This window comes from Saccostrea echinata, unplaced genomic scaffold (assembly GCF_033153115.1).
Source record: "Saccostrea echinata isolate AGI-Se365-2 ecotype Australia unplaced genomic scaffold, CSIRO_AGI_Sech_v1 ptg000056l, whole genome shotgun sequence".
Lineage (NCBI taxonomy): Eukaryota > Metazoa > Mollusca > Bivalvia > Ostreida > Ostreidae > Saccostrea > Saccostrea echinata.
This window is the reverse complement of record NW_026889805.1, coordinates 12,776,126-12,802,728: the sequence shown is the minus strand read 5'-3', so window position 1 is coordinate 12,802,728 and position 26,603 is coordinate 12,776,126. Positions and strand designations below refer to the sequence as shown.

General features: G+C 32.9%; 1 protein-coding gene across 2 annotated transcripts in view; it reads left to right on the top strand.

The window, feature by feature from the left end:
• LOC133173244 (matrilin-2-like) overlaps window positions 1-11,904 on the top strand; it is a 53,098-nt gene extending 41,194 nt beyond the window's left edge. The window contains exons 1-7 of one of the 2 annotated variants that reach the window (XM_061308225.1): window positions 6,282-6,370; window positions 6,875-7,432; window positions 7,689-7,862; window positions 8,172-8,285; window positions 8,552-8,797; window positions 9,598-9,795; window positions 10,831-11,904. In XM_061308225.1, coding sequence (XP_061164209.1) covers window positions 6,304-6,370; window positions 6,875-7,432; window positions 7,689-7,862; window positions 8,172-8,285; window positions 8,552-8,797; window positions 9,598-9,795; window positions 10,831-11,009 — 1,536 coding nt within the window. In that variant the 5' untranslated portion in view covers window positions 6,282-6,303 and the 3' untranslated portion in view covers window positions 11,010-11,904. Of the gene's footprint in view, window positions 1-6,281; window positions 6,371-6,874; window positions 7,433-7,688; window positions 7,863-8,171; window positions 8,286-8,551; window positions 8,798-9,597; window positions 9,796-10,830 lie in introns of those variants that run through there. The other variant, XM_061308226.1, reaches the window with a different exon arrangement.
• The last annotated feature ends 14,699 nt before the right edge of the window (window positions 11,905-26,603 follow it).

The window sequence follows — 26,603 nt, the reverse complement described above, 5'->3', positions numbered from 1 at the left end:
GTCATCCATTTTGATCGAATGAATTTCTAATCATATAGATAATTTGAATACCAAACCAGTGATCAAATATATTCCAAGAGTAATATTATATATGATAAACATATCAATAATTGATGTAGAGTATAATAAAGTTTTAAGCTTTAATGGAGAAGGTAATATGTTGAGACGTCTTACCTACACAGGATGAAAATGATCCAAGCCAGGTTCCAGAATATCCACAAAGCTTTACGCTTCTTTGTCCCAGAGGAATGCCGAACCCGTGCGGACATATAACTGAACATTCGCTTCCATATTTGAACTTTTGTGCACGTGTAATTAAAATCATCGTTGCCAGGAGGAAGTGGTGGACATTTGTTCTCGAAAACACAAAAGTGTAACATAACTTTTCGAATTGAAAAGATAGCAACAGATTTCTAACTGAAACGAAAGAAAATACGATGAAATGAAAGTTGAAGAATAAAACCTTGACAGGAAGGAAAATCTCCATTCCATGTCCCATCAGATTGACATTTTATCTTACGTGTGCCGTTCAGAGAAAATCCACTGTAACAATTATAATGTGCACTCGGTTCCTTGTCGTCTGTTGTAATGGTCACAAAGTCTGATCACTCCATGGCTCAGAAAAAGGGAGCATTTGGGTACTAAAGTATTTAAAGGGAAAATTGAATGCTGGACTCAATGCCTCTAATGACTGTGACTCTAGCTTAACTATTGGTTTATTATTGGCTTTATCATTGTGACACATTTTTGTGAAACCCTATGAACTAGTATTGAGTTAAAATTAATATTTTAATATGCACGATACCTCGTTCTGTGATTGTAAAGGAACATGTTTCCATACTGTAGATTCCTAAATATACGCGAAGAATTAATTATCGCGTAATTACGCGAGAAGCACTACTCGCGAAATAAAATAACTCGCTTTTATTTTTATTGTACCGGTACTTTAATGTATGTAAGATCTCTAGATAAATCACCCATTCGCGAATTATTGTTCTCGCGATTTGACGCCCTAGGGCTATTTCGCGATATTAAGTACTCGCATAAAAATAAGGAATCTTCAGTATTTCCTCTTGAGTTCTGGGCAGTGTATTTTATTACAGTCTTGTCTTGAAAGGTGTCTCCTGGTTCCTGGCTCGATATTTTGTGCACTCTACATGACCCCAAAATTTAGATTTTAAGGATAAATTTATCTACGGGTGCATGAACTAACAATTTTCTAATTTGTAACGAAACATTAATTCTAAGGCATACACTTTGGGGCGAAAACAATTATTTTTTAAACTATCTTTTTTACTCATAGATTTCACGAAGCTAAGCTGTTGGCATGAATGCAATAAGGGTTGAGCCTTTATCAAAATTGTGAAGTTTACTGGGTCAAGTTCCTAGAGTCAGGAGTTCTGGTGATAAGGTTAAGCTCTATAGATCATAGAGTGAAAATGCATAAATTCTTCAAAAATCTTCTTTTGTGATTCTGGGTAATGCATACAGAATGCAGATAAGTGCATGGTAATAGCGCACAAGAGTGCTTCTCCCAAAATTACGAAATCCATTTCCCTTTTGTCAGGGGTTCCAGAGAAAGGGCGCGGCTATATAGTGGTATAGTGAAGATGCAGCTATTCTTTGAGAATTTTCTTCTCTGCTCCTGGTATAAGGCATACAAACTAAGTAATGTTGTTATGATGAGCAATGATGCATCTTCAAAAAATGTGAAATCCATCGCCTCTGGGACAGAGATTCCTAAGAAAGGACAGAATTCTATTGATCGCATAGGTAAAATAGTTTTTTTTTAAATTTCTGTTTTCCTCGGTATTAAGTATTAAGCAGACAACTAAGTGCATAGTTATGATGAACACGGATGCGTGTCTTCAAATACCGTGTACCATGGCCCTTGGGACAGGGATTCTGAAGTTAGGGTCGGTCTTTATTGATCGTTTAATGAAAATGCTTTAATTCTTTAGAAATTTTCTTCAATGCTTTTGAGTTTTTAACAGGGAAATTAAGTGCATGAGCATGATGAAAAAAAGTGCTTCTTCTAAATGTGTGAAATTCATGGCCATGGTAGGAATTCTGGAGTAAGGTGGAGACTCTACCATGACCAAGTATGGGAATTTTTACTCTGCCTTAAGAGAAGTATTTCACGTTTGTGTTTCACTTAAAATCATTAATCAATATAAATAACTCATAGTCAAAGATTTTCTAAGGCACGTCAAATTTCTAATTAGCGATTGTAATTTTAGAATATAATAAATGAATAATGACGTTGACAAGATCTTGCTGCTAAAATAAGACGGAAAAAAAATTCATTCAATTGATACCATCACTTCGAGTTTTGTCTTCTCGAATCTATTATTGACTGTATGTTGCTTTATGTCCAAGATTTTTCGCGACTTTTTCACTCATAGAGTATCATCACCATATAGCACAGTAGGGCTTCAAATTTAGACATATACTCGGCAGTCAGGGCCATTGAGCAGTGAGGGATCTTTATCATACCAACACCCATACCTTTTTAAGGTCTCATCCTAAAGACCTTCAACTTTCACCTTAAACTGCCAAGCTCTTGGCGAGGTAAGAGTTGCAACCTATCTTTTTTATTGACTTAAGTCATTCTCGGCCGAGATTTATACCCATGGCAAAATTATGAGTTTATTTTTTAAAGACATCAGGAGAACGGAATTAAAAAGATTTTTTTCTGAAAAAGGTTGGGTTATGCGTTTAAGGAGTTTTTACATGCATGTATGTCCACTCTTATGAGGAATTTATTTATTATCATTTTAGAAAGTAAATATATAATTACTTCACAGGTCCATATCGTTCGCCTGTGGCTCAATCCACTGTACAGCCTTTGTTTGTTTTCCACTATCTGCGTCGACAGATATGTCTTTCAGGCAATTGATGAAGTAAGGAGGAGTTAAATAGGCTTGAAATCAAATAAAAATTAGTGTTATTCAAATACTTTTGACAGAATATCAAGTTCTTTACAGTATAATTAAACAGCAAATATAAGACTCGTAAAAATACTACTAGTAGACTAATTGTTCTCGAACAATTAGAGGTCTTTCCACCTTCTTTAAATTTCTTAAATTTTCTATATTTTACTGTCTAAAGCTAATTCTTATGCAAAAAGAATTCAGATATGGCTTGAAAGATAGAAAAAATGAAAATTCTAATAATTTTGAAATGACCTTGACTTTAGACCTTCATTAAATTTTCAAGTTCAAAGGTCAAGGGTCACATTGCAATTGACCCCATGCCTCTATGACTTTTAAAGTTATAAGGGTTAATAGTAAGCGCAAAGACGTTAAAGGGCGATAACTCATATAAGGGGTCATCAGATCCTTTTGCACTGAAAAGACTGAAGTTGTGTCTAAAGACCCTGAAGACATTAGTGAAGGTTACGTTTCTCTATGGTTTACAGTTCTGAGGAGTAGCGATAACAAGGTTTCTCGAACAAGGGGCAATAACTTTTGAAGGGGTTAAGCTTAGGGGATAAGATTGAAATCTTTGAAATAGTTTTAAGAGTTCATCTTAAAGGTGCAAAGATATACACTATACGTTGAAAGACAAAAGAGCTATAAAAAGAGCTTAATTTCTCATATTTGGAATGACCTTGACATAAACTTCAATGTCTAAGGTCAAGGAATCTAATGCAGTTGGTTGCATGTCTCTACAACTTATCGTTTTGAAAATTTTTCATTGTTCGTAAACTTCAAAAACTTTCAGGGGCAATAACTGCTTAAAGGGGTTGATGAATCCTTCCGCACTCAAAAGGTCAGAACGTCTACTGACTTAGCCGAAGATATTGGTGATGGATTAGTGTCTCTATGGTTTACGGTGATAACAAGCTTTTATTGCGAAAGGGGTAATAACTCTTGGAGGGGTCAAAGTTCATATACGCAGGGTCAACTGCAAAAATCCTTTAAGGAGTACATTCTCATGGACTATAAATCTTTTCGATAAATCTTGAAACTCAAAAACACACTTGGCGGAAAAATAATAATAATAAACAGAACAATTTCAATATGTCTTTCCAGAGAAAGTTGGAAAGACCTAATTAAATAGTTGGGTACTTGTTTGGGGGGGAGGGGGGGCAGATATTCAGCGTGGAACATGTATCCTGAAAATAGATATCCATGTACATAAAATAATGACATTTTTTAAAAATAAAATTTCATTTCAACTTTTTTTAAAACAATGATTTTTTACTTACCTGACCATGACCGCAATGATAAAGACAGATGAAAATTCCCCAGGCAAATAAAAAGCGAAGCTAGATTCATCGTAGATATCATCATAAAGTATCCTGCAGAAAGTATTACTATACTTTTATACAAAACAAGGCAGTGCTTTAGCGCAGTTTGACAGGAACTTAAAGTTAACCTTTTTGGTGAATTGCCAACAAGCTGTCTATATATATACATAGAAGCTTTTTAGGATTCATGCTAAACCTGTTGTTCTTTTACCCCAAAAGTACAGGTACAGTATCACTTTGATTAATTCATGATAAGAAATATTTTTATATTTTAAAAAGTGTAACATGGCCTCAGATTAGATTTTCTTCATTTTAATATCTTTGTTTAAAATAATTTTATATTCACAATTTCCAGATGATATTCTAAATTCTGATAAAGTATCTAAACCCCAAAAAAAGAAAAAAAAAATACTCATTGCATGTACATTGTATAATTTATTTTAAACATGATTGAAAGGACGATGCATTTTAACTAAATGAAGAAAAGACTTATAGATATACTTCGATTATTTAACTTCTTTGCATAAAGGAATGTGCTTTTTCTGTAGAGAAAAATGTTTGCCTTTCTTAGCCGATGTTATCCTAGTTATCCTGATAAATTTTTTTTTAATATTTCATGTGTGAAGATGAAAAATAACAAATGAAAATTGATAGAATACGCTGACAAGAAATTGATTCTCGCGAGTACTAGTCAAAATTTACGGACAGTGCTCCATCTAAAAAATCCCGTAAATAATATGAATAGTCTACAGGATAAAAACAGGGACTTTGGAAACACCACAGGTGAATCCATGAACGTTTTGAATAAAATTAAAGAATGGAATTTATTACCTTTTCAACAGTGAAATACTGTGATTTATTTATTGAATAAAAGTGATATTCTCTCACAGTGTGAAAGGATACCAAAGTGATATTCTCTCACAGTGTGAAAGGACATCAAAGTAAGTAAAAAATAATTTCTGGCCTGTAATGAGATAGAGATAGCGACTAACCCATCTTGATAGAGACTAAAACTGCCAATTTGTTTCCAAATGTGTTGCTTTTAAAATCTATGTTACAATGTTTTCAATCTCACAAATGCTCAGCTTTGACGTCTCAACTGCTCAACTATGACATCACTGCCTATGACACTGTGTTAAAAAAAGACAGGGACAAAGAGAAAATCAAAGAAAATGTATTAAACAGAAAATTCTATGTTTTATAGTTCGCACTCGTGAAAATATCAAAAAATCCTGTCCCACTCGTGAAATAAATTCCATATCCAACTAAAACATTGAATATCCTCTATTTCGTTCATCACTTACTATATTTTCATTTACATCACATTGTTTTCAATGAAGAATATTACGTTTATGTAATTCTAAAGCTCTAAACATAAATGAAATGCATTCACATGTTATCTTTGGCAGCTATAATATCTCTATAAGGAAGAAAAATTAAACGTTGAATAAGCAGTAAATATACCTGTATCGTCATTTTGTTTTTTGTTTTTTATGTAAACATTGTACATGTAATTGTATTTCTGTTAAAAGGTATTATATCCGCTAGGTAATGTATTTTTCTATGAAATCAGGAAGAATTGTCATTTCACGATTTTTTATGGAAGGAATGATTTTAGCCCCCTGTAAAATATTCGTGTTTAAATCCCGCAGACTTTACAGTACTTAATTATTTGTTTTGCATCTCTTATATATCAAAACTCATTCAAACGAACTTGCAACCCACATGTTCTATGTTGTGTTATTCGAATTATAATTCGAATTATAATTCAGCCTACATAAGAATCAGTTTCATTTTTCTATAATTTTTTTTCCAGGCGTGAAAGAGTTTTGTTTCTGAATAAAGGAACATATCTAAAATTATACAACCATTTATTTCAGAATCATTTTATGTATACATAAAAAAGGCACTTTATAATCAAAACACATTATTTTTGAAATACCAGTCAAAATGTTCAGTGGTTGCAATGTCTTCTTATTAATATGTCAAAATGCTATTAATGAAAGTTTTTCTTCACATTTAACAGGCGTCTTAAAATACTTTAAACCATGTGGATAGCTGTATTGAGCTTCTTAGCTATCATTATGCTTTGTCCCATAACTGAAGTTGGTGGTGGTAAGTAGTTGTTTTGTTCTATATATTATACTTAGTGATATTATTTCTTGATATAAGTTTATGTTTCAGTATACTTGAAATGATTGTCATTTTATTCATGGAGTAGAGTCTATTCCAGAAAAACTGTATGTTGTTTTACGTCCCATTCGAGATTTTTTCCCTCATATAGAGACGTGTATAAGCTCAAGTGGATCTTCTTCCATGAGGATTCATGCCTCAGGTTCTTAGGGTATGAGGAATGAAATGTATGGAGATAACGAACAGTATTCAAGCTCAAAAGTCAATTAAACAATACACATTTAGGAGCAGAGTAAACACAGACCTCTAAAACATCAGAGATGGGATCAGGTGCCATGGAAGAATGAGCATCCCTGCCTACGGGCCACACCCGTTATGTGCTCCTTGTTAAAGCTATAATTCAAGATTCTTTTCTTGACAAAATATAAAAAATGAAAAATTGAAACTATATTTTACTCAAATTATTACTCTTTTTAATGTGAACAGACTGCGGCGACACAGCAGCTGATATTGTTTTCATTTTGGACTCAAGTGGAAGTGTTGGATCAGTTAATTTCCAGAAAATGAGAGAGTTTTTCAAGGCAATGGTGGACGGATTTCAAATCGGTTCTAGCTATGTCAGAATTGGTTCTGTGACGTTTAGTTCATCAGTACATGACACATTTCAACTAACGGAATATTATACCAAATCTCAGTTGAAGAGTAGAATCTCAAACATCCCCTTTGACAGTGGAGGTACAAACACAGCGGACGCAATCCAGTATGCTCGAACAACCAGCTTTAGTTCACAGTATAGCAGACCCAATGTTACTAAAATCGCTGTTGTTATAACTGACGGACAGTCAAATAGCAGGCATGCCACTTTATCGGAAGCCAAATTACTACGTAACAATAAGATAATTATCTTCTCTGTTGGTGTCGGTGGTGGGGTGGATATGGCTGAACTGGAAGGAATGGCATCAAATAAGAGCTATGTTTTTGATGTGTCATCTTTTGACGCTTTGGATACTATTCGGGAAAAGCTTACTAAAACCACTTGTGAAGGTAACAAGATAACTCTTAATTTCATTTAACTTTCATGCATGTCTTGATACCAGTTTGGGCTTTGTGGTCCTTCTGAATATTTATATTTTGAAGGATAAAAATTATATATTCTTAAGAGAAATTATTCTCTTTCTTCTTCATTATGTAAATATGATATCTCAGTTGTACGATAATACTTCGCTATGTAACTTATTGGTTACAAATCGAGTATAGCCAGATACCAGACGTCTAATTATATTTTAAATGTTTTTACAAGTTATTTCTTGTGGACATCCTGGAACGCCATTAAATGGATATCTTAATGGGAGTGACTTTTCTAGTGGAAAATCTGTTACATATGGCTGTAATAACGAATATAAGCTCATTGGCGACAGTCAAAGGACCTGCTTAAGTAATAAAACCTGGTCTGGAAGCCTTCCAAAATGCATCTGTTAGTATTAACATACATGGCAATTGTTAATGAATGCTACATTTCTGAATAAACACACAATAAGACAATGAAAAGAGTTTATAATGTGAAAATTATCATTTCGCAATGTTTTTGTTTAGTTTGTTAATTAAAAATAATTTCAAATATTTTTTTTTGTTATATGTAGTTTGTTTATTTCTCTGTAAGAAGTATATTGTGGAGTGTAAAAAAACCTGGACATTATTCATTAAAAACAAAAAAAAAGCTTTTTTTCTTCTTGAAATAATTTGAATTATCTAGCATTTCTTTATTATTTGATCTTTATGATAGTTTTTAACACATGCGGGAGCAATCCTTGTAAGAATGGGGCTACATGTATAAATGGAGAGAATAAGTACACCTGTGATTGTGTCAGCGGTTACTCAGGAGTTCACTGTGATCGAGGTATGTGCAATTGGTGACAAATGAAGCAAATGTATTAAAGAGCAAACTCTTGTCAAGACTATAGATTATACAAGACATGTTAAATTCAAGTTACGTATTTCAATTTCAGTAAAACTGTCATTGAATCAGTTTTACTTCCTTAAAGCAACGTGTTCAGGAAATTGATTTGTATACAATTAATGTTAAAGTGTTGAATTAAAGTGTTGAAGTTTGTAGCAAGAATATTTCGCAGGCATCGAAATAAAAACAATTTTCTTGTATATAAGATATCCAGCCACCATTGGTTCAGGACTGTCCCTCAGACATACGAAAAACGTCACCATCGCGACATGTTGATGTGTTCTGGAAGGCACCACACTTCTACGATCCATTAAATCACACTGTTGAGGTTACTACAAACTACCCGGATCACGGATCAACCTTTCTCTGGGGAGACTATGTCGCTCGTTATGATGCTTTAAAATCCTCCAACGGTCTCAGAGCCGAATGTACCTTCAAAATCATTGTTCGACGTGAGTTTGAATATATCTAATCAAGTCTCAATTGTACAAATTCTACCTAAGTTGAATCTGTAAGTATTGAAAATAAAATCTTTAAAAAAATAAAAAAAAAAATAAGTAAGATTATAGTACGTTGCAAACACTAACGTCATTCGTTAGGACTGCCTCAATAATTTATTTTGCAGAAGTCTTTGAAAACCTCCTAAAATGAAATATATGGAGATAACGAACAGTATTAAAGCTCAAAAGTCCATTAAACAATACAAAATAGGAGCAGAGCAAACACGGACCTCCAAACATCAGAGGTTTGATCAGGTGCCATGGAGGAGTGAGCATCCCCTGCCGACCGGTCACACCCGCCGTGTGCTCCTTGTCATGATCGGGAAATAACGGAAAAATCCGTCGACAATTCAGTGTGTAAATAATGGCCTAACAATTGGTATGAAAAAAATCAACGCTTAACGCTAATTACTATTTAATCAATGTTTTTTTTTTTAAAATTGCATTGTAATTTAACTTTTAAAACGTGACTTATTTATCCTTCAAAATTCAATCTATCATGTCTCATACCATTTAGTTCATTACTTCTTTACTTAATTTGATTACGGAGTACTCCCTTCTTCTATCTGATCAATATGCAGGGCTCACGGCTGGTGTAACCAGTCGACAGGATGCTTACTCCTAATAGGCACCTGATCCCTCCACTGATATTTTCCCATAGTCCTTGTGCATATGCTCTGTTTACGATTCGTTTTGTGTACTGGATTCATGAGATCGATCCACGTTCGTTATTTTCACCTTTTACAATTTAGCTAACCCATGTCCGAACGTTACTATTCCAAGAAATGGTGCTCTAGTTTGTAATGGATGGAAAAGGGAATTCACTCAATTCTGTGTAATTTTCTGTCAAACTGGTACCCAACTGAGTTCTGGTCATGACTTCCGCACAAGATACATCTGTGGTGGAAGTGGACAATGGCTGCCAACAGGAAATCTTCCTGCTTGTGAATGTGAGTATCAATATTTTGTACAAGATTTCCTTTTTGTTTGATCAGGGTATAAGGAATTAATTATTACATGATCGATGGTATTTTTTTTCTTCCATAATAAATTTGATAAGGCATACAATCTATATAAATTTGTATAGCTAATTGTGTATGAAGTTTCTTAGAACCATCAAAAGATAATTTAAATATTGCATAATATTTTGTAAGTAATCATAATAATTGTAGTTGAAAATCCCACTCAGAAAAATAAATCAAAGGAAAACAATATGCGTGATACAAGGAATTTTCAAAATACATTTCATTTAATGTATGATAAGCTAAAAACAAACGTTAAAAATCATTTCAATTTATGCTTGAATAAACAGGTTTTGCCACTTAAAGTTTAATTGTTCAAGGTTTCTAATTAATGTTCTGAAAGTAAAAAAAGAAATGTATGTTTGTAAGGGTGATGAAAAAAATGCAAGAATCTAAAGAACGTAAAAAGTCTACAATTTTTTAATATTTTAGAAATCGAAATTTTTGCGTCATTTAAAACAAAATTAAGTCCAACAAAATATTCCGATCAAGGCATCCATTTTTTTTTTATGTAATCCGTATCCATTGATTAAGTAATTACTGCTGAAATGGGATGTAGCACAAACTGTTCCGTATTGTTGTGAATCATATTTGAATTCTATTTGGTCCAAATGATAGCTTTCCCTTTTCATTTATATGTTAAAATATACTATATATAGAATTTGAGCAGTATTTAAAGATACGGAACTTATTCGGTATGTACAAGTCTTTATCAAGGTTTAAGTACAGAAACAGCAGTGTAAAGTAATAATTTAAAAGGGAATAAGGGGTCTATAAACAGTCAGATTTAGAATTTTGGATACCATTTGCAGTGAGTTCTTATGCACATTACCTTTAACAGTAACTTAACATTAAATGAAACTCAAAGAGCTAATTTCAGCATTATTATTATGATTATCAATTTATTATTATTAGCACATTATTAACACAGACAGTCTAGAAGTTCTAAAACACTTTTTTCAGTATCTCAGGTAACACCATCAAAAGATGACAGACCATACTACTTCAAAGTTTGTGACAACAACAACAAATTTAGAATGAAGAAAGGATACCAGTGGATTTTGCAGAATTCTAATTTTAAATTTCTCTGCAACAATTACGGTGACCTTTGTAAAACGGAAAATGTTGATGCTCAGTGCTGATTTTTTCCTCAAATACTTAAATTTCAGAATAAAGCTTTGTTATATGTTTAATATATAATTTTAATCTGCATATGCAATCAAAACCGAAAAATAATTTGTCCACGACATTACTTTGAAAATGGATCTCACGTTTCTTAGTTTCGTACTCGTAAATTTCACCTTACAAATTAAATTGTATTTTTATATGAAATCAGCTGTGAAAATATTTGACAGGTTAATATCGTTAGAGACTGAATTAAAATGATTAAATATGAACAAATACATTTCACCTTAGTTTGATTAAATAAATTTTTTAGGCATATATTGTCGGTTTTCAATTCGAAATTGATCTAAAACTAAAAAACAAACAAACAAACAAATTAGCTAACGATATGAGTTTATCATTTGCTAAATGAAAGTATACAACATTAAATTTAAAAACGTTTCTCATCTTTGAGATGGGTTTCATGTATTATTTGTCAAAAAAATGCAAATATTAACAAACGAACAAAAATTACATTACAACAAAGTTATCATCACATTGTGCTTTTCCCGTTAATAATTACTTATATAATATTGTAATGTTGGCGTGGTGTCTGAAGAGAGAAGAAAAGTTTTGAACAAATGACAAAATAACCCATTGTATTGTTTAAACACCCTAGGAAATACAGAAGTTTTCTTTTTCCATTTACAATATTTGTTTCAATATTACAGTTTGTATCAAATTAATACTATAACATTTACATCAACTGAGTATTATCTCGTTTATTTTTTATGAAAGCCACGGTCACTTATCAATAAGTAAATGCCGCTATCCAAGATACCTGTATAGATTTCTTGAGGAGCAGCTCTTCCATCAATGAAACATACAATGACATACATACATGTATCAACAATAAAATATTAACGTTCTCAATTTCACTTTATTTTTTTAAATATATGAATATAAACAATAAAATGTCTTTCTTTGTTAGTACGAGAATTAACGTTGCAGATATTGCAGAAAAAAATTACATACCCCTCCCCCTCACCCCTTATGCGGGTTCGTATTTTGTTTTGTCAGTACCTGTAACATTAATCCTCATACTCGGGGAAAGTATTTTATCGTTTAAACATACGTAGATTTAAATATGTACACATGCATGTATGCATGTATTCATAGTAGCAGTATGGGATTTTACTTTGAAACTCAGGGAGGGAATTTATTCTATATGTAATCAGAAAATAGAAATAATTTAAAATGTATTTTACAAGGTATGGATATGATATTTTACAAAACATCTATAATCAGAGGTTTTTTTCATAACCACACATAGTGGTGAGTCTATAAATAAGATAAAAATGGGGGATTTTGACATCCTTTGAGGTGATTTGTCATACTTTTTGCCATGACATGTTGTCTTTTTTACTGGATTCCTTAACTTTTTTCAAAATCTTTACAAAAAAGATATATAACCGCATCCTGCAAATGCTCTACCAAGCCTTTATCTATACACTTTACAAAAGTACTAACTGCTGTAAAGGAGAAACTATAGCATATGCTATAGCACACACACTGTGCTATAGCATTTTCTAGAATTGGTGTTAATCAGATGTGGATCATCAAAAATCTAAAGAATATTTAGAAAATTTAGTCACCAAATCTTTCTCGAGTCTATAACATCAAAATGTACGACTTTTCTACACTTTTCTACACGATGAGTTAAAACTAGGTCTTTTGATATCACAGGCTGCCTCTTCCATAACAACGGAACTCTGAATTTTTTACATATTGTGATTAGTCATTAACAAGATTACTTCGTTAATTGAAATTAAAAATCACTCTGATCCTACACATAAAAACTCTAAAGTTGATATCAAAAAAGGATGCTGGAGTTCCTCAAAGAGGAACAGCAGTTTTGTAGTCTTCGTAGACCCAGTCTTCCAACAAAGTGTTGGAATCCTAATTGCACTAATTGTGCTCCTTTATTAGCGGACCTGCTTTTGTATTTGTATGAAATCGAATTTATTTAAAAACTTCTACATGAGATGAAGAAAACGCTTGGCGTGTTTTTCAACTCGACATTTATATGTATTGACGTTTTATCAATTAACAATTAATTATAATTGCATTCATATGTACGTAGACTCGATATATTCCAGTGAACTTGAAAGAAAAGAAACCACAGAGTCTGTCACATATGGCATGTCAAACGTTGCAATATTCGATCTTTTGCATTTGCATTGTATAATTTTCCATTTGCATTGTATAATTTTTATTTGTATTGTATAATTTTCTATTTGTATTGTATAATTTTTCATTTGTATTGTATAATTTTTATTTGTATTCTATAATTTTCTATTTGTATTGTATAATTTTCATTTGTATTGTATAATTTTTATTTGTATTGTATAATTTTCCATTTGCATTGTATAATTTCTTATTTGTATTGTAAAATTTCTTATTTGTATGCGATAATTTTTCATTTGTATTGTATCCGCGGACTGTTTATTTGTTTCGTTACGAAGGATTTCATTGGTCAAGTTTCAGCCTGTATCGGGTTGAAGATGTTCCGGATGCTCAAAGCAAACTGGGCTCATATGTATTTGCTTGATTGATTGATTGATTATTGTTTAACGCCGAGTCGGCAATATTTCAGCCATATTTCGGCGGCATATGTATTTGCGTGCATGTTAGACGGTCATTGGATTCTAAAAAGGGAGCGCTGGTAGATGGCAAATAAATAATCTGTCCTTAGGAATGCTGACTGAGAAAATAAATAAATTGACCTTGAGTGGTGGTAACTACCCCCACCCCCAAAAAACTGAGTTTTCGGGTTTGGGCGGATTTTCTTCTTTTTGTTTTTCTCCTTGTCTCTGGTCATATTGGAAATAAATATTCTCTCCTGCGAGAGAATGAAAATAAATAATCGGATTCGACACCCCCCAAGAATCAAATGGTCGTCCCTTAGCATGCACCGCAAATAGAGGAGCCGAGTTTGTGTTTGTAGAGAGTGCGCGATCGGAATTGTGGGAAGGGTACCAGACTAAGTTTGTGATGGGCACCTGAGACCTTTATACAGACTAAATTTTATGACCAATGACATCCTTCGTAACGAAATAAATAAACAATCCTCGGATACAATACAAATGAAAAATTATCGCATACAAATAAGAAATTATACAATGCAAATGGAAAATATAGAATACAAATGAAAAATTATACAATACAAATGATTTTTTTTACAACACAAATGGAAAATATAGAATACAAATAAACATTATACAATCCAAATGGAAAATTATAAAATCCAAATGGAAAATTATAGAATACAAATAAAAATTATACAATACAAATTGAAAATTATACAATACAAATGAAAAATTATACAATACAAATGAAAAATTATACAATACAAATAAAAATTAAACAATACAAATGGAAAAGATCGAATATTGCAACGTTTGACATGCCATAGTCACATATGTTTCATATTTGGATGTTTTACTGACTATAGACGATGAAGACCAACTAACAAATACACGGTGTAGTACCTAAACGGTTGCTATCAGAACAAAAAGGCGTTCATTGTTTCTATTCGTAAATTTTACGGCTGCTAGCTGAAATAAATATGTTGGAGGAACTTGTAAAACGAGGTAAAATTGTCAGAAAGTGACACCAAATCGATTAAGTCTCAAAAAAATCCTTGTACACGGAACAAGTAAGGGATTTCTTTAAATGATGCCATATGTATTTTGGTGAACAACCTTCTAAAAATTTAAATGTTAAATGTTAAAAGTTTCCATGCTTCTTTTCATCATTTATAAGTTAGTTTGAGGTCATGTTGGTATGTAAAGATTTGTCAATCTATAATAATTCGTAGATATGATAATTTTTTATAAAAAAAAAAAAAGAAGAAGAAGTGTATTTTGAAAGAGATTTTTGGACAAAACACGATCTTCCTATGTTACGGTTACTATCAGAATGTTGGATATGTATGCACCGGCTATAAACTGAAAATAACCGGCTGCTATTTGAAATATAATTTGTTTTTCAACCAAGAAAGAGAAAATTAAAAATCTTATGGTTTTACAGGCCTAAAAAATATATTTAAAACATCCAAAGAGCATATGGAATACAATGTCGACATGTACAATTGACATTTATCAACTTAACTCGAATTTGTTGTGTTCTGCCAAATAGAGCTGATCTTCGAAAAACATCACTACACAAAATAAAAAAGAAAGCTATACGAAGGAAACGTAAGTTTAAATTAAATGAAAGAACTTTACCATCAGTACTTCCAAAAGCTTTCCAAAACTAGTTTTTTTTAATTATTGTAGCCTATATGTATACGTAGACCTAAACAGTATCTAGTACATTTTCAGTATAACCTTTGACGGTAGTGCTTTGGTACACTGTAGCATCAGAAAATACAATTAACACGTATTATTCAAACCATCGGATCTTGAATGGAGAGGATGTCCGATTCCCCCTTTTGGATGATTTTCTGGATTATTAAATTTATACAGATAGAAGAGACAATCCACCCCCCCAGGGGGGGGGGCTCGAAAGATGGGGGTTTTTCAGATGGAGAAGACTTCTACTCATTTGCTTGTCAGTTTTCTTATATTTAGTTCTATTTCTCGCTCTGTCTCTTTTGAGTACTAGTGGGCTTGGAACCCCCCCCCCCTTAATAAAAGGTGGAGATCCGAACATGAAAAAGGCTAACATTCTATCCAGTAAGTAACATATTATATGTACATTTAAAGGAGAGAGCATTACAATTATTTACAGACATATGTATACTAGTCTTTTTCGAAATAGAAAAGGGGGGGGGGGGTAGTTGTGTGCAATTCCAATTTCGTATTTTCAATACATGTACATATTTTTTGGACATTAGGAGTGTTTGACCATACTGTGCTCGTACATCAAATATTAAATTTAAAAAAGTAGTGTATTGAACTGGATGTATAATATAGTAGCATCTATAATAAGGTCTGTTATTCGAGCAAGCCGCTCACTTAATTGGATGAAACTTGTAAGGATGGTGTATCTAGAGTTGCCTTACTTATACATAGGATCCGGCCTTCAATTTTTGAAACAAGTTTGGAACAAGTAACTATATTACCACAACTCATTGGATAAAAGTTTATATCCAACAGAAACAAAAAAACATGAGAGATCCTTCATTTGTTAATCTGGCGTAATTACCCAGGTGAAATCTAATAAATTCAATAGAAGATGCACATAATTTAAAAATTAACAATTTTATTGTGTGCAGGATACTTAGTAAATGTACAGGATATTTACAAACACAACTATTATTATTAGTCATATCATACATATAGATATAGAAATAAACTAATTTATCGTTATAGGATCGAAATCAAGGCAATATAAACAAGTCAGTTATTAAAAAGAATATAGAATGAACATTTCAAATATAGTTTTCTCAACTATTTCATAATAGATGTAAATTAAGGACGTGTATTAAAGAAAAATTGAAAACTTAAGACATTTCCAATAGAAACCGGTGTTGTTGTCTAATAGTAGCCATAACATAAGTTTCTCCACAAGATAACGCTTTTGTTTTTAAGAAACCGATTAAAATGGGTAATTCTATGAAATAATCAATACGTTTTACAAAAATACACCGATCTGTCGATTCATTTTTATCAAATATCTAAACATTTTGACGCTAATTAAATATATTTCTTATGTACATGTAAGTGTGTCCGAGACCTTCGACAGTTTTCGTATTATACATCAACAATTCTTTTATTCATAAAAAAATAGAGATACGTATTAGTTTTAAAAGGTATGTTACGTTCCGTAAGGGTGAAATAATAAGCAACTAAAGGTTGATAATTGAATTATTGACCATTTTATTGAGCCAGCGAAGAAAAATACTTAACATTTCGTCCATTTTTTTCCATTAGCAACCGTACAATTTTCAGATAGCATTAATATACGCGCATTTTTTCTGATAGCAACCGTTTAGGTACTACATGTACACCGTGAAATAAATTGTATGACAAACGAGACTTCAGCTTTAAATTTTCCATCGTTAACTGTAGTTATATATTCCGCTATCACTTTCCCAACTTATTTGCATGCGCTTAGAGCATGCATTAAGTACTGATCAACTTTCAAACCAACGCAGGCTACTCACACATAAGTTGATGTTTCATGGATTTCAACAACCTTCTTTAAAGTCAACATTTCGTAATTCTATGATAGTTAGAATGACCTTGTTAGCAAATATAACCTATCAATTGGTCATAATTTGGCTGACACCAATTCTTAGGCTTTTGTTCGTTTTTGTCTGAATTTGAAAAGCTATGGAATGTTCCTTCAATTCACAGGGCTAACGGCGGGTATGACCGGTCAACAGGACATGCTTACTCCACCAAGGCACCTGATTCTACCTCTGGAATTTTCGGGGGGTCCGTGTTAATGCACTGTTGACATATCTGTAATGTTTGTAGTTTCTATGAGATCGATCTCTGTTAGTTATCTTCACCTATTTTCATTATAATAAAACAAAAAAATGGAAAGTTACAGGTAAACTTTGGAATGTGCCCAAGAGGGAAACAAAAACAAATGCATTGTACATTAAATATGCTTTAATTTACATGTAAATAACAAAAAAGGACCTGGAGATCTAAGTTAATCCAGAACACAATGGCTGCACAGCATCGACTTTTAAATCCATGAATGATGCAAAAACCATTATTATAATTATTAACAAGTCCCAAACACATGTTTGAATTAATTTATTTTGTCCAAGTCAGATCAATGAACATATTTACATAATTATAATTATATAATATGCTATAAGTTATCATTAAGGAAATAATCCAACAAAGCATTGCTGAATTCACTACATATTTTGACTGGTTTATTATAAAAGTAAAGGTATTGTCACTTGTCCAAATTGCTGTTCTAAGAATTGTAGCAACAAACACCTTATCTTTTGCCGCAGCACTAGTTGCTACTGTTCGTGTACTATGCGGTGAAAACAGTTAATGTCTATTCCAGCATTTATCATATAACTGACTTGATTCAGCGACCAATGATATCCACAGAAATCGAATTGTGAGGCTTTTGGGTACAGTTAAAACTAGTGGGTATTTTTTTTTACAAAAAAAAAAAAACACGTCTCCCCTTCTTTACCAGCATTAACGAGTGCATATATGATCAGGGTCAAAAATAATAATGCAGTGCATCTCAACTCAAATTCTGTGTACAAAATTTCAAGTCTTCATGTCAAACGGATCTCAGGTTATGGTCTGGTCGTGTATTTCTTAATTTGACCTTGAAGAAAGTGGTCAAGGTCAAGTATTTTGATGCAGTGCATTTAGTCTCAATGTTGTCTTTCCTTGTTCCAAGTTTGAAATCCTAATGTCAAAAAGTTCTCAAGTTATGACCTCTAGTCGTGTTTTCTCTATTTGACCTTGAAGAAAAGGGTCAAGGTCAAAATTTTGATGCGTTGCATCTTGCAACAACGTCTTCTTTCTATGTTACAAGTTTGAAGTCCTAATATCAAAGGTAACTCAAACTAAGGCCTGGACTCTATTTTGATGTAAAAGATTGACCTTGTCCTTATAATAATTGAATCAAGGTTAAAAATTTTGGTGGCATGCATCCCTCCGTCATACCACTTCTGCATGATTCCATGTTTGAAGTCTTTATAACAAAGGATTCTTAAGTTATGGTCTAATCAAGTTTTTTCCCTACTTGACCTTGAGGAAGAAAAGAAGTCAAGGTCAAAATTTTGGTGCGTTGCATCTTGTATCAATGTCTTCTTTTTATGTTTTAAGTTTGAAGTCCTAATATCAAAGGGTACTCAAGCTATGGACTGGACTCTATTTTGATGTAAAAGATTGACCTTGACCTTATAAAAATTGAATCAAGATCAAAATTTTGGTGGCATGCATTCCTCCTTTATACCACCTCTGCATGTTTCAAGTTTAAAGTCTTAATGTCAAAGGGTTCTCAAGTTATGGTCAGATCGTGTTTTTTTCTGTATTTGACCTTGAAGGCAGAAAGGGGTCAAGTTCAAAATTCTAAAGCAGTGCATTTTGTCTCAATGTTTTCTTCATATGTTACAAGTTTGAAGTCCCAATATTAAAGGGATCTCAAGTTATGGGCTGAATTCTATTTTGATGTAAAAGATTGACCTTGACCTTATAAATAGGTCAAGGTCAAAAATGTTGGTGGCATGCACTCCTTCTCAATGTTATCTATCTATGTTCTAAGTTTGAAGTCTTAATGTCAAAGGGTATTTAAGTTACGGCCCGGACAAAATTTGGATGAAGACGAAGAAGAAGAAGAAAATCGACAAAAACAATTATATGTCTCCCCTGGAAGGGGAGACATAATGATAATAATTCTAAGTCTCTCAATTTTTTTTAGTTCTATGCATATATATTCCCTATATATGTGCACTATATATAAATCTATATCATTTGGATAAGCAGCAATAGAAATTTCATCTAAATGATGCCCTGGTTTTGATTGCTTCAACAAGTCTCCTTATCTAATGATTAACAGATTATCTCTTACAGAAACATTTCTAACATCTAGAAGATGTAAACCTTGTTTTCCCTGTCCATATAATAAAGCTAATAACATTGCCAATTTCTTTGACAATAGAAACAATGACAAATCCTGCACAGGACACAATGTCTTTGGATATCCTAAAGCTTTATTTACATCCCATGTAAACTGGTACTTGGGCAAAGTTGGTCTTGACAAAAATACACCCAAGTAAAACGTTTAAGTAAAATATAATCACCTAGTTTCATACTAGAGTGCCCCGAAAAAGACAAAAATTTACGAGTTTCGTGTCCTATTTAAAGCACTATAATTAAGATTTTCTAAGAAATTCTAAAACTAAGTAAACATCTGCTTTAAGTGGATCACACACTGTTTTTCACAACATAACAGCAACCATATTTGTTGATAAACCCTATAATGTCTCTTTGTGTATTCCCGCCTTGATGCGAAGATAATATTGACAGTGTCTTCTGATACCTGTCTACTACAGAATACAAGCATTGTCAGACAAACTGAATGCACCCATCTTTATCTTCGTTAAAGGATGTCGTCGTTCTGGCTATTTTGGCTATTTCAAGAGAATCTCCGTTTTCGGAAGAAGATAATTTGAAGCATCAGCTGCAGGAACCACGACTGTGTCTTTCACCCTGGAGCTATAACGGAGCAAGTTGCATTTCTTCCTCCTCGATTTTCTTGAAGACACTGCTTATGACAGTAAAAGGAGGAAATAAATAACAGTCAATATTTCTCCAAGACTGTGTAAAAGCATCAACTCCTACAGCATTTTGGTCAGGTGTATATGAACATCTATTTGTTTTCTCTGTGATAACTCTTTGAAAGTGATTGAGTTGATTTCTTGATCATTCTACCAGAATGCAAATTTCGGATGCGAAAGGTCAGGAGCTAAGCAGGTAATTCTCGTGCGGCTGTCTTTGTGTCTGACGCTAAGGAGGCCTAATATGCATGTAATTCCCGTGCGGCTGTCTTTGTGTGTGACGTCAGTGGGCGGGACTATCTAAACTTACAATTTTATTTCACAATGAAATGGAAATATAAAGAATCACTGTCTAGTTAGTAGAGTATGCCAGGGACATCAACGATAGTTGGAAACGCGGGATAATTTATGCATAACGGGCTTCGCAAATTATCCCGCGTTTTCAACTATCGTTGATGCCCTGGCATACTCTACTAACTAGACAGTTATTCCTTAAATGTATATGAATAATCAGGGTTCTCCATGGGCCATTTAACGTGGCGACCCCGCCACAGTTACATTCCTTAGTGCCACAGTTAAAAATTCAGCGGCATAGTTCCGCCACAGTTAAATATTAGCGCCAAAGTAAGATCGTTGTCGATCAGGAATTATGATAAATGTATAAATTTATAAATATCCAAATTATGTACTTTTTCCGTCTCTAATGCTTAACTGATTTTATATTCTAAACTAATTAGGACCCATTGTTTGAATACTGTAATTAATTACTGGTATTTAGCTTTACTAAAGATAAAAACGTCTCGAGAAATTGCATTGGAACTGTAAGATAAACATAACGCGTGTATCTAAATCATATATATTGATGTATTCTATTAATGTTGAAAATTAAAGATAGATCTTCAAAATGGAATTTTATGAATCTTAACTACTGTGTTTTTAATTCACAAGTTTTAAGATACTTAGGTCAACTGAGACCAGTATAACTATTGATTTGACCCCCTTCTTCTTTTTCTTGTTGAAACTTAACTGAATTATTCTTTCTGGTCCCATGCCTCGGCTTTCCGTAGCTATGGTAGAGTTTAAGGATATCTGTATATCCCACCAATATCTTTGTTAGATATCTTTTTGCACAAGTTTCTTTGCCTTTAGGACATTTTTTACTTGAGTCTTCTCCAAATAAATTTTCTGATGAACTCTCTGCCGAACATAAACAAACTTTTTGTTTTTCTCAGGTTGGATAATTTGTTTCCCCCTCTTGTAAGACTAGTTATGGAAAACACATTTTTGAAACTTCAAGATGTCACCCCAAAGCTGTTTTAGCTTCTTCACATCAACCAATACATAAAATTCAGGGTTCTCCACAAGGGGTTTTACCATGGCGGGCCGCCATGGTTAAATTTCTGTGCGCCATGGTTAAATTATCTGCGCCATGGTTAAAATCCGCGCCCGCCATTGTTAATTTAAAAAAAAAAAAAATAATTGCATTTCAGTGATGACACCTACAATAATATACTTGAGTAGTTAATTGTGTTTATACAGCGTGGTGTGTTGCTCCCCAGCCGTACAGGGAGAGGGTGATAGTGCTAATTAAACGGGTCGATCAGCTGCGAATGTGCCGTGAAGCGTGAGAAGAACTGCGAACGATCATAGTATTGTTCTCCCGCCTACCTTCAAGTCAATTTTCAAAAGTTAATATATTTGAATGATTTTTCATATTTATATAGATATTTATATGAACTTTCATTAAACAATACTTATTTGGGAAAACGAAGAGAGATAACTCTATAATTTTGGTAAAACTTGTGTTTTTCACTATAGAAATCAATGGAAAACGGAAAATATTTTTAAAACATCTTCCCCCCCCCCCCCCCCCCGTGAAACAAAAATTCCTTTTTACATGTAATATGGATTGTTATTTCACAAATTCATACCAAAGCTTTTTGTGTTTCACAAAACATATGTTTACAGACAAAAAGAGACAAAAATGCTCATTTTTTTCACCAATTTCGAAGGCGTTTACAATTCAAACGTTGTATTTTATCAATTACATATGTTTAATTTTATATGCGTAAATCATAAGGAAAGATTTAAAGAACATTTATCCATATCCAAGAATATTTTAAAATATGCTGATGCTTTCAAGCCTGATTTCAATGGAAAACAACGTCTACCCCTCTTATAAAAAGAGCTGGAATTAAGAGTAATTTACTATTTTAAAACACTGTTATTAAAATTATTAATCAATTACCATTGAACTCTTCTTTGCATTCAACAAAGATTTTTTGGACAAATTACCATTAGTATTGAATTAAATGGATGTAAAATGTAGGCGGGAATCGGGAGTTAGCGTGCGTAGTTCTTCATGAATTGACGGTCGGTCAGCTGATGATCTGTATGAGTAGTTATCTACTATCAACTACTATTAACAGAGGTTCAGTTTTCTGTACTACATGTGATTTTGTTGAATTTTAACAGTGTTCACTACATAATAAAGGTTTACAAAATAAAATCAAAGACTGCAGTAACCAGTAACTTTGTCTCGTAAAAGACACGCATCCGAACCAGGGCAATCGAAACTAAATATTTTTTTTTAAAGTCCGCAATCATGATAGTAGTATTAGCCCAAGAAAAAAGGAAATATGAGGATGCTGAAGAATCATCTTCTCCCTCAAAACAACAAAAACACAGAATTGCATTTTACGGAGGATGGCTTGCTAAATATTCTTGGTTGACGCACGACGATGACGAGGGCAAGTAGAATTAAAAAAAAAAAAAATCAGTTTAACTGTTAAATGAAAATATATTATATCTTAATAAAATACTGGGCTTTTAAAGGGCAAATTTTCCAATCACTAAAGCTAGGTGGCCTGATTTACATTTAAATTTGAAATTTAGTATTTTGCCTTTATCTTAATTTTACATACATGTATGTCTAATCAGTTTCTGTTATCAATTGATAGTATCAGGCCTGTAGAACGCGCGAGGGGGGGGGGGGCACTTTTTCTGAGTATTATACAATGTAATAGTTTTTTGCTATAGTAAATTTTCCTTTAGATGCAGGTTGCCCCCCCCCCCTCTTCCCTTTTTGCCGCTGATATAGGGCGAGAGCTGGCATATTCTAGGATTCTGACAGTTAATTAGGCTATTTTTTAATTTTTTTTTTTTTGCTTGTCAAATTTTTTGGCAAGTTAGCCCCCCCCCCCTATTTTTTTGAAACCGTTGCTACGGGCCTCAGTATTCCTATTCAGTTGTCGTTTAACTATGTAAACATACGGTATAAAAACTCTTATTTCCTCTTCACACACACCCCCCCTTTGAAAAAATTCTAGATCCGCGCCTGTAGCTGGAATCATGTTGCTGTTTTATACATGTAATTACAATGGAAAGAAATGATGAAATAAAAAAATTAATGAAAGAAGAGTGTATTTCATTGTGTTTTCATATACAGAATTGATCCACTTAGTTCAGTTGTATTTTTAGCATGTAATATGGTGTTGATTCATCCCCTATATTAAACATCAAATATTTGTTTAAGCTTATTCTCTCATACAAAGCAAAATATATATCTGGGGCCTGTTTTACAAAAGAACTTACGACTAAGACCAAAATTTAATTCTGCTAATAACTTTCTCATTTACATTAAACAGAAAATGGTTTTAATATTTTTAAAAGGTATGCAGAAAGAGACTTTTACTTTAGCAGTTTTAAACAGAATAATTAATTTTGCAAAATTTTACAATCAACTGAAGTTTTTAGTCTTAGTCGTAAATTCTTTTGTAAAACGGGCCCCAGGTCTCTTAAATAGGTTTGGTTAAAATGCTGCTACATGTATGTACGATGTTGTATGAAATTATTCTCTGTATAATTATATAAGATGGAACCAAAAAATTATAAGGGTTTTCAAAGTTGGTAGTTATATGGTCATAGGGAAGGTCAAGTTAAAAAATGATTGATACAGATTAATCATGACCGTAGGAACCGAGGGGGGGAGACACGGGGGGGCATGCCACCCCCCCCCCCCAATAATTTTGCCGATATATAGATTACTATAGTAAACATAGGTACTATATGCTAGTGCCCCCTCAATAAAAACGTCTGAAGAGCTTTTTTTTTTTTTTTTTTTTTTTTTTTTTTTTTTGCTTGCTTGTCAGGAAATTTTTGGTAGTGCCCCTTCAACAGTCAACTGAAAATTGTATGGCTGTGCTCCCCCAAACTGAAATTGCTTCCTACGGGCCTGTTAATTGCTCACAATTCTATTTCAATGTATTAATTTTGTATTAATAAAGTTGGTAATAATTTAAAATAAATGGAGAAAGCTAAAGAAAGGGCTAGAAATGCTCAAATTCAAAGTTGGAAAAGCCAAGATTAAAGTTGGAATTACCAACTTTAAAGTTGGAAAAGCCAACTTCAAAGTTAGAATTACCAACTTTAAAGTTGGAATTACTAACTTTAAAATTGGGAAAAGCCAATATTAAAGTTGGAATTACCAACTTTAAAGTTGGAAAAAGCCAACTTTAAAGTTGGAATTACTAACTTTAAAGTTGGAAGAGCCAAGATTAAAGTTAGTTTAAACCATATTTTATTTGAAAATGACAAGCAGAAAATACAGGTAAGTAGTACAAAAAAATCAAAAAGGATTCGGAAACAAGTTTGAAAACTTAAACTAATTCGTTTCCTTATTATTATGATCAAGATGACAGACCCTTATTAGATAGTTACATAACACGGTTTGAAGCAATATTTGAAATTGACATACATGTTAAATTAGAAATCATGTCGATTCACACAAATGAATGACGTTTTAATTATACAGAAGAAGTCTAATGGATTTGAACAATATGTTTGTATGAGAGAGAGAAAAAAAAAACCGACAGAATATGGTTGAATTTACAGGAAAAATAATTATAGAACAAATACAGGAGATTTACACCAGTAACAGATATTAATTCAAAATTGAGAAGAAAAATAACAATGAGAAAAAAAAAAAAATAAAAATGACGTTTGCTACACAAGAATATACCCACGGGAGAGGGAGTAGTGAATAGATACTAAGGAAAAACTGATTAAATAAATCTCTTGGTAGCTACAATATATTTTTGGACAGATTTAAAGATTGCAACATTTTCTGCCAGTGGTAGATTTTGGTCACCAAATAATAATATATTGGTGTTGATATAATGTGGAAGTGTGTTTATAAATCTATCTCTGAGATTTTCAAAATAAGGACAATGTAGGAGGAAATGTTCAGAAGTTTCAATCTCGCCACAATTACAGTTTGGGCTGCTGACAATATTTCTAGAAAATAAATGACTTTTTAGTGAGCTACAATCAAGTCGTAGTCTTGTGTTTAATATCTGTTCCTTGCGTTTACCAGTATAATAATATTGAGGGGGTTTACGATTTGCATTATTGGCATTTAAATAACGTTTTAAATTTGACAACGAAGGGTTTTGTTTGATAGAATCGGGCAATTCGTTCCAGAGCTTGATGGTTGATGGGATGAAGGAGTTGCTATAGTGGTCAGTTCTACATTTGACTTGCATCATGTTACACTTTTGTCTAGTGGAATGATTGTGTATATCTTGATTTTGTGGTGGGACTAGATCCGAAAGGTATTGAGGAGTTTGGCCGTAGACCATTTTGTGGAACTGTATAATTCTACGTTTATATTTCCTATCTTTTAGAGATTCCCAACCAGTCCCCTGATAAAACTATGAAGACTTGCAAGTTTCGTAGAGCCGGTTACTATGCGAGCGGCCTCAATATTGATATGTTCGATTTTATTGACAAGATCACTGGACATATTATCCCATATAACGTCACCATATTCGTGTAGCGGTCTAACGTAAGAAAAATACAAATTGTCAAGCGATTTTTCTATCAATAAGAAATTTAAGTTTTCTTAGTAGATGAAGACGTTGAGATGCTTTCAGAAGGGTTGATTGTATGTGCAAATCCCAATGGCCATTTTTTGAAAAATGTATTCCAAGGTGTTTGTGACTTTCAACATTTTCGATTATTTGGCTATTCAGATAAAGCGGGGGATGTGTGATGGGAATGTGTTTATTGCTAAATAATAAACATTCGGTTTTTGAGGGGTTGGAATTTCCAACTTAAAAAAAATATATTACGTGGCACTAATACGCTTCCGTGGTAGTGGGATGACAGTAACACTTAGTAAATTTTTTCGCTTTCATTTTGCGCTTACATTTTCATTTTGCGCTTTCATTTTGCCTTACCCAACGGAGGCCTATACTAATTAACCTGGTTTATTTCTGGCAATTTTTACTGGTGAGAGTAACTTTAAATATGAAACCATTGTGTAGGTAAAAAATGCTTCCTGACATCGGTTGAC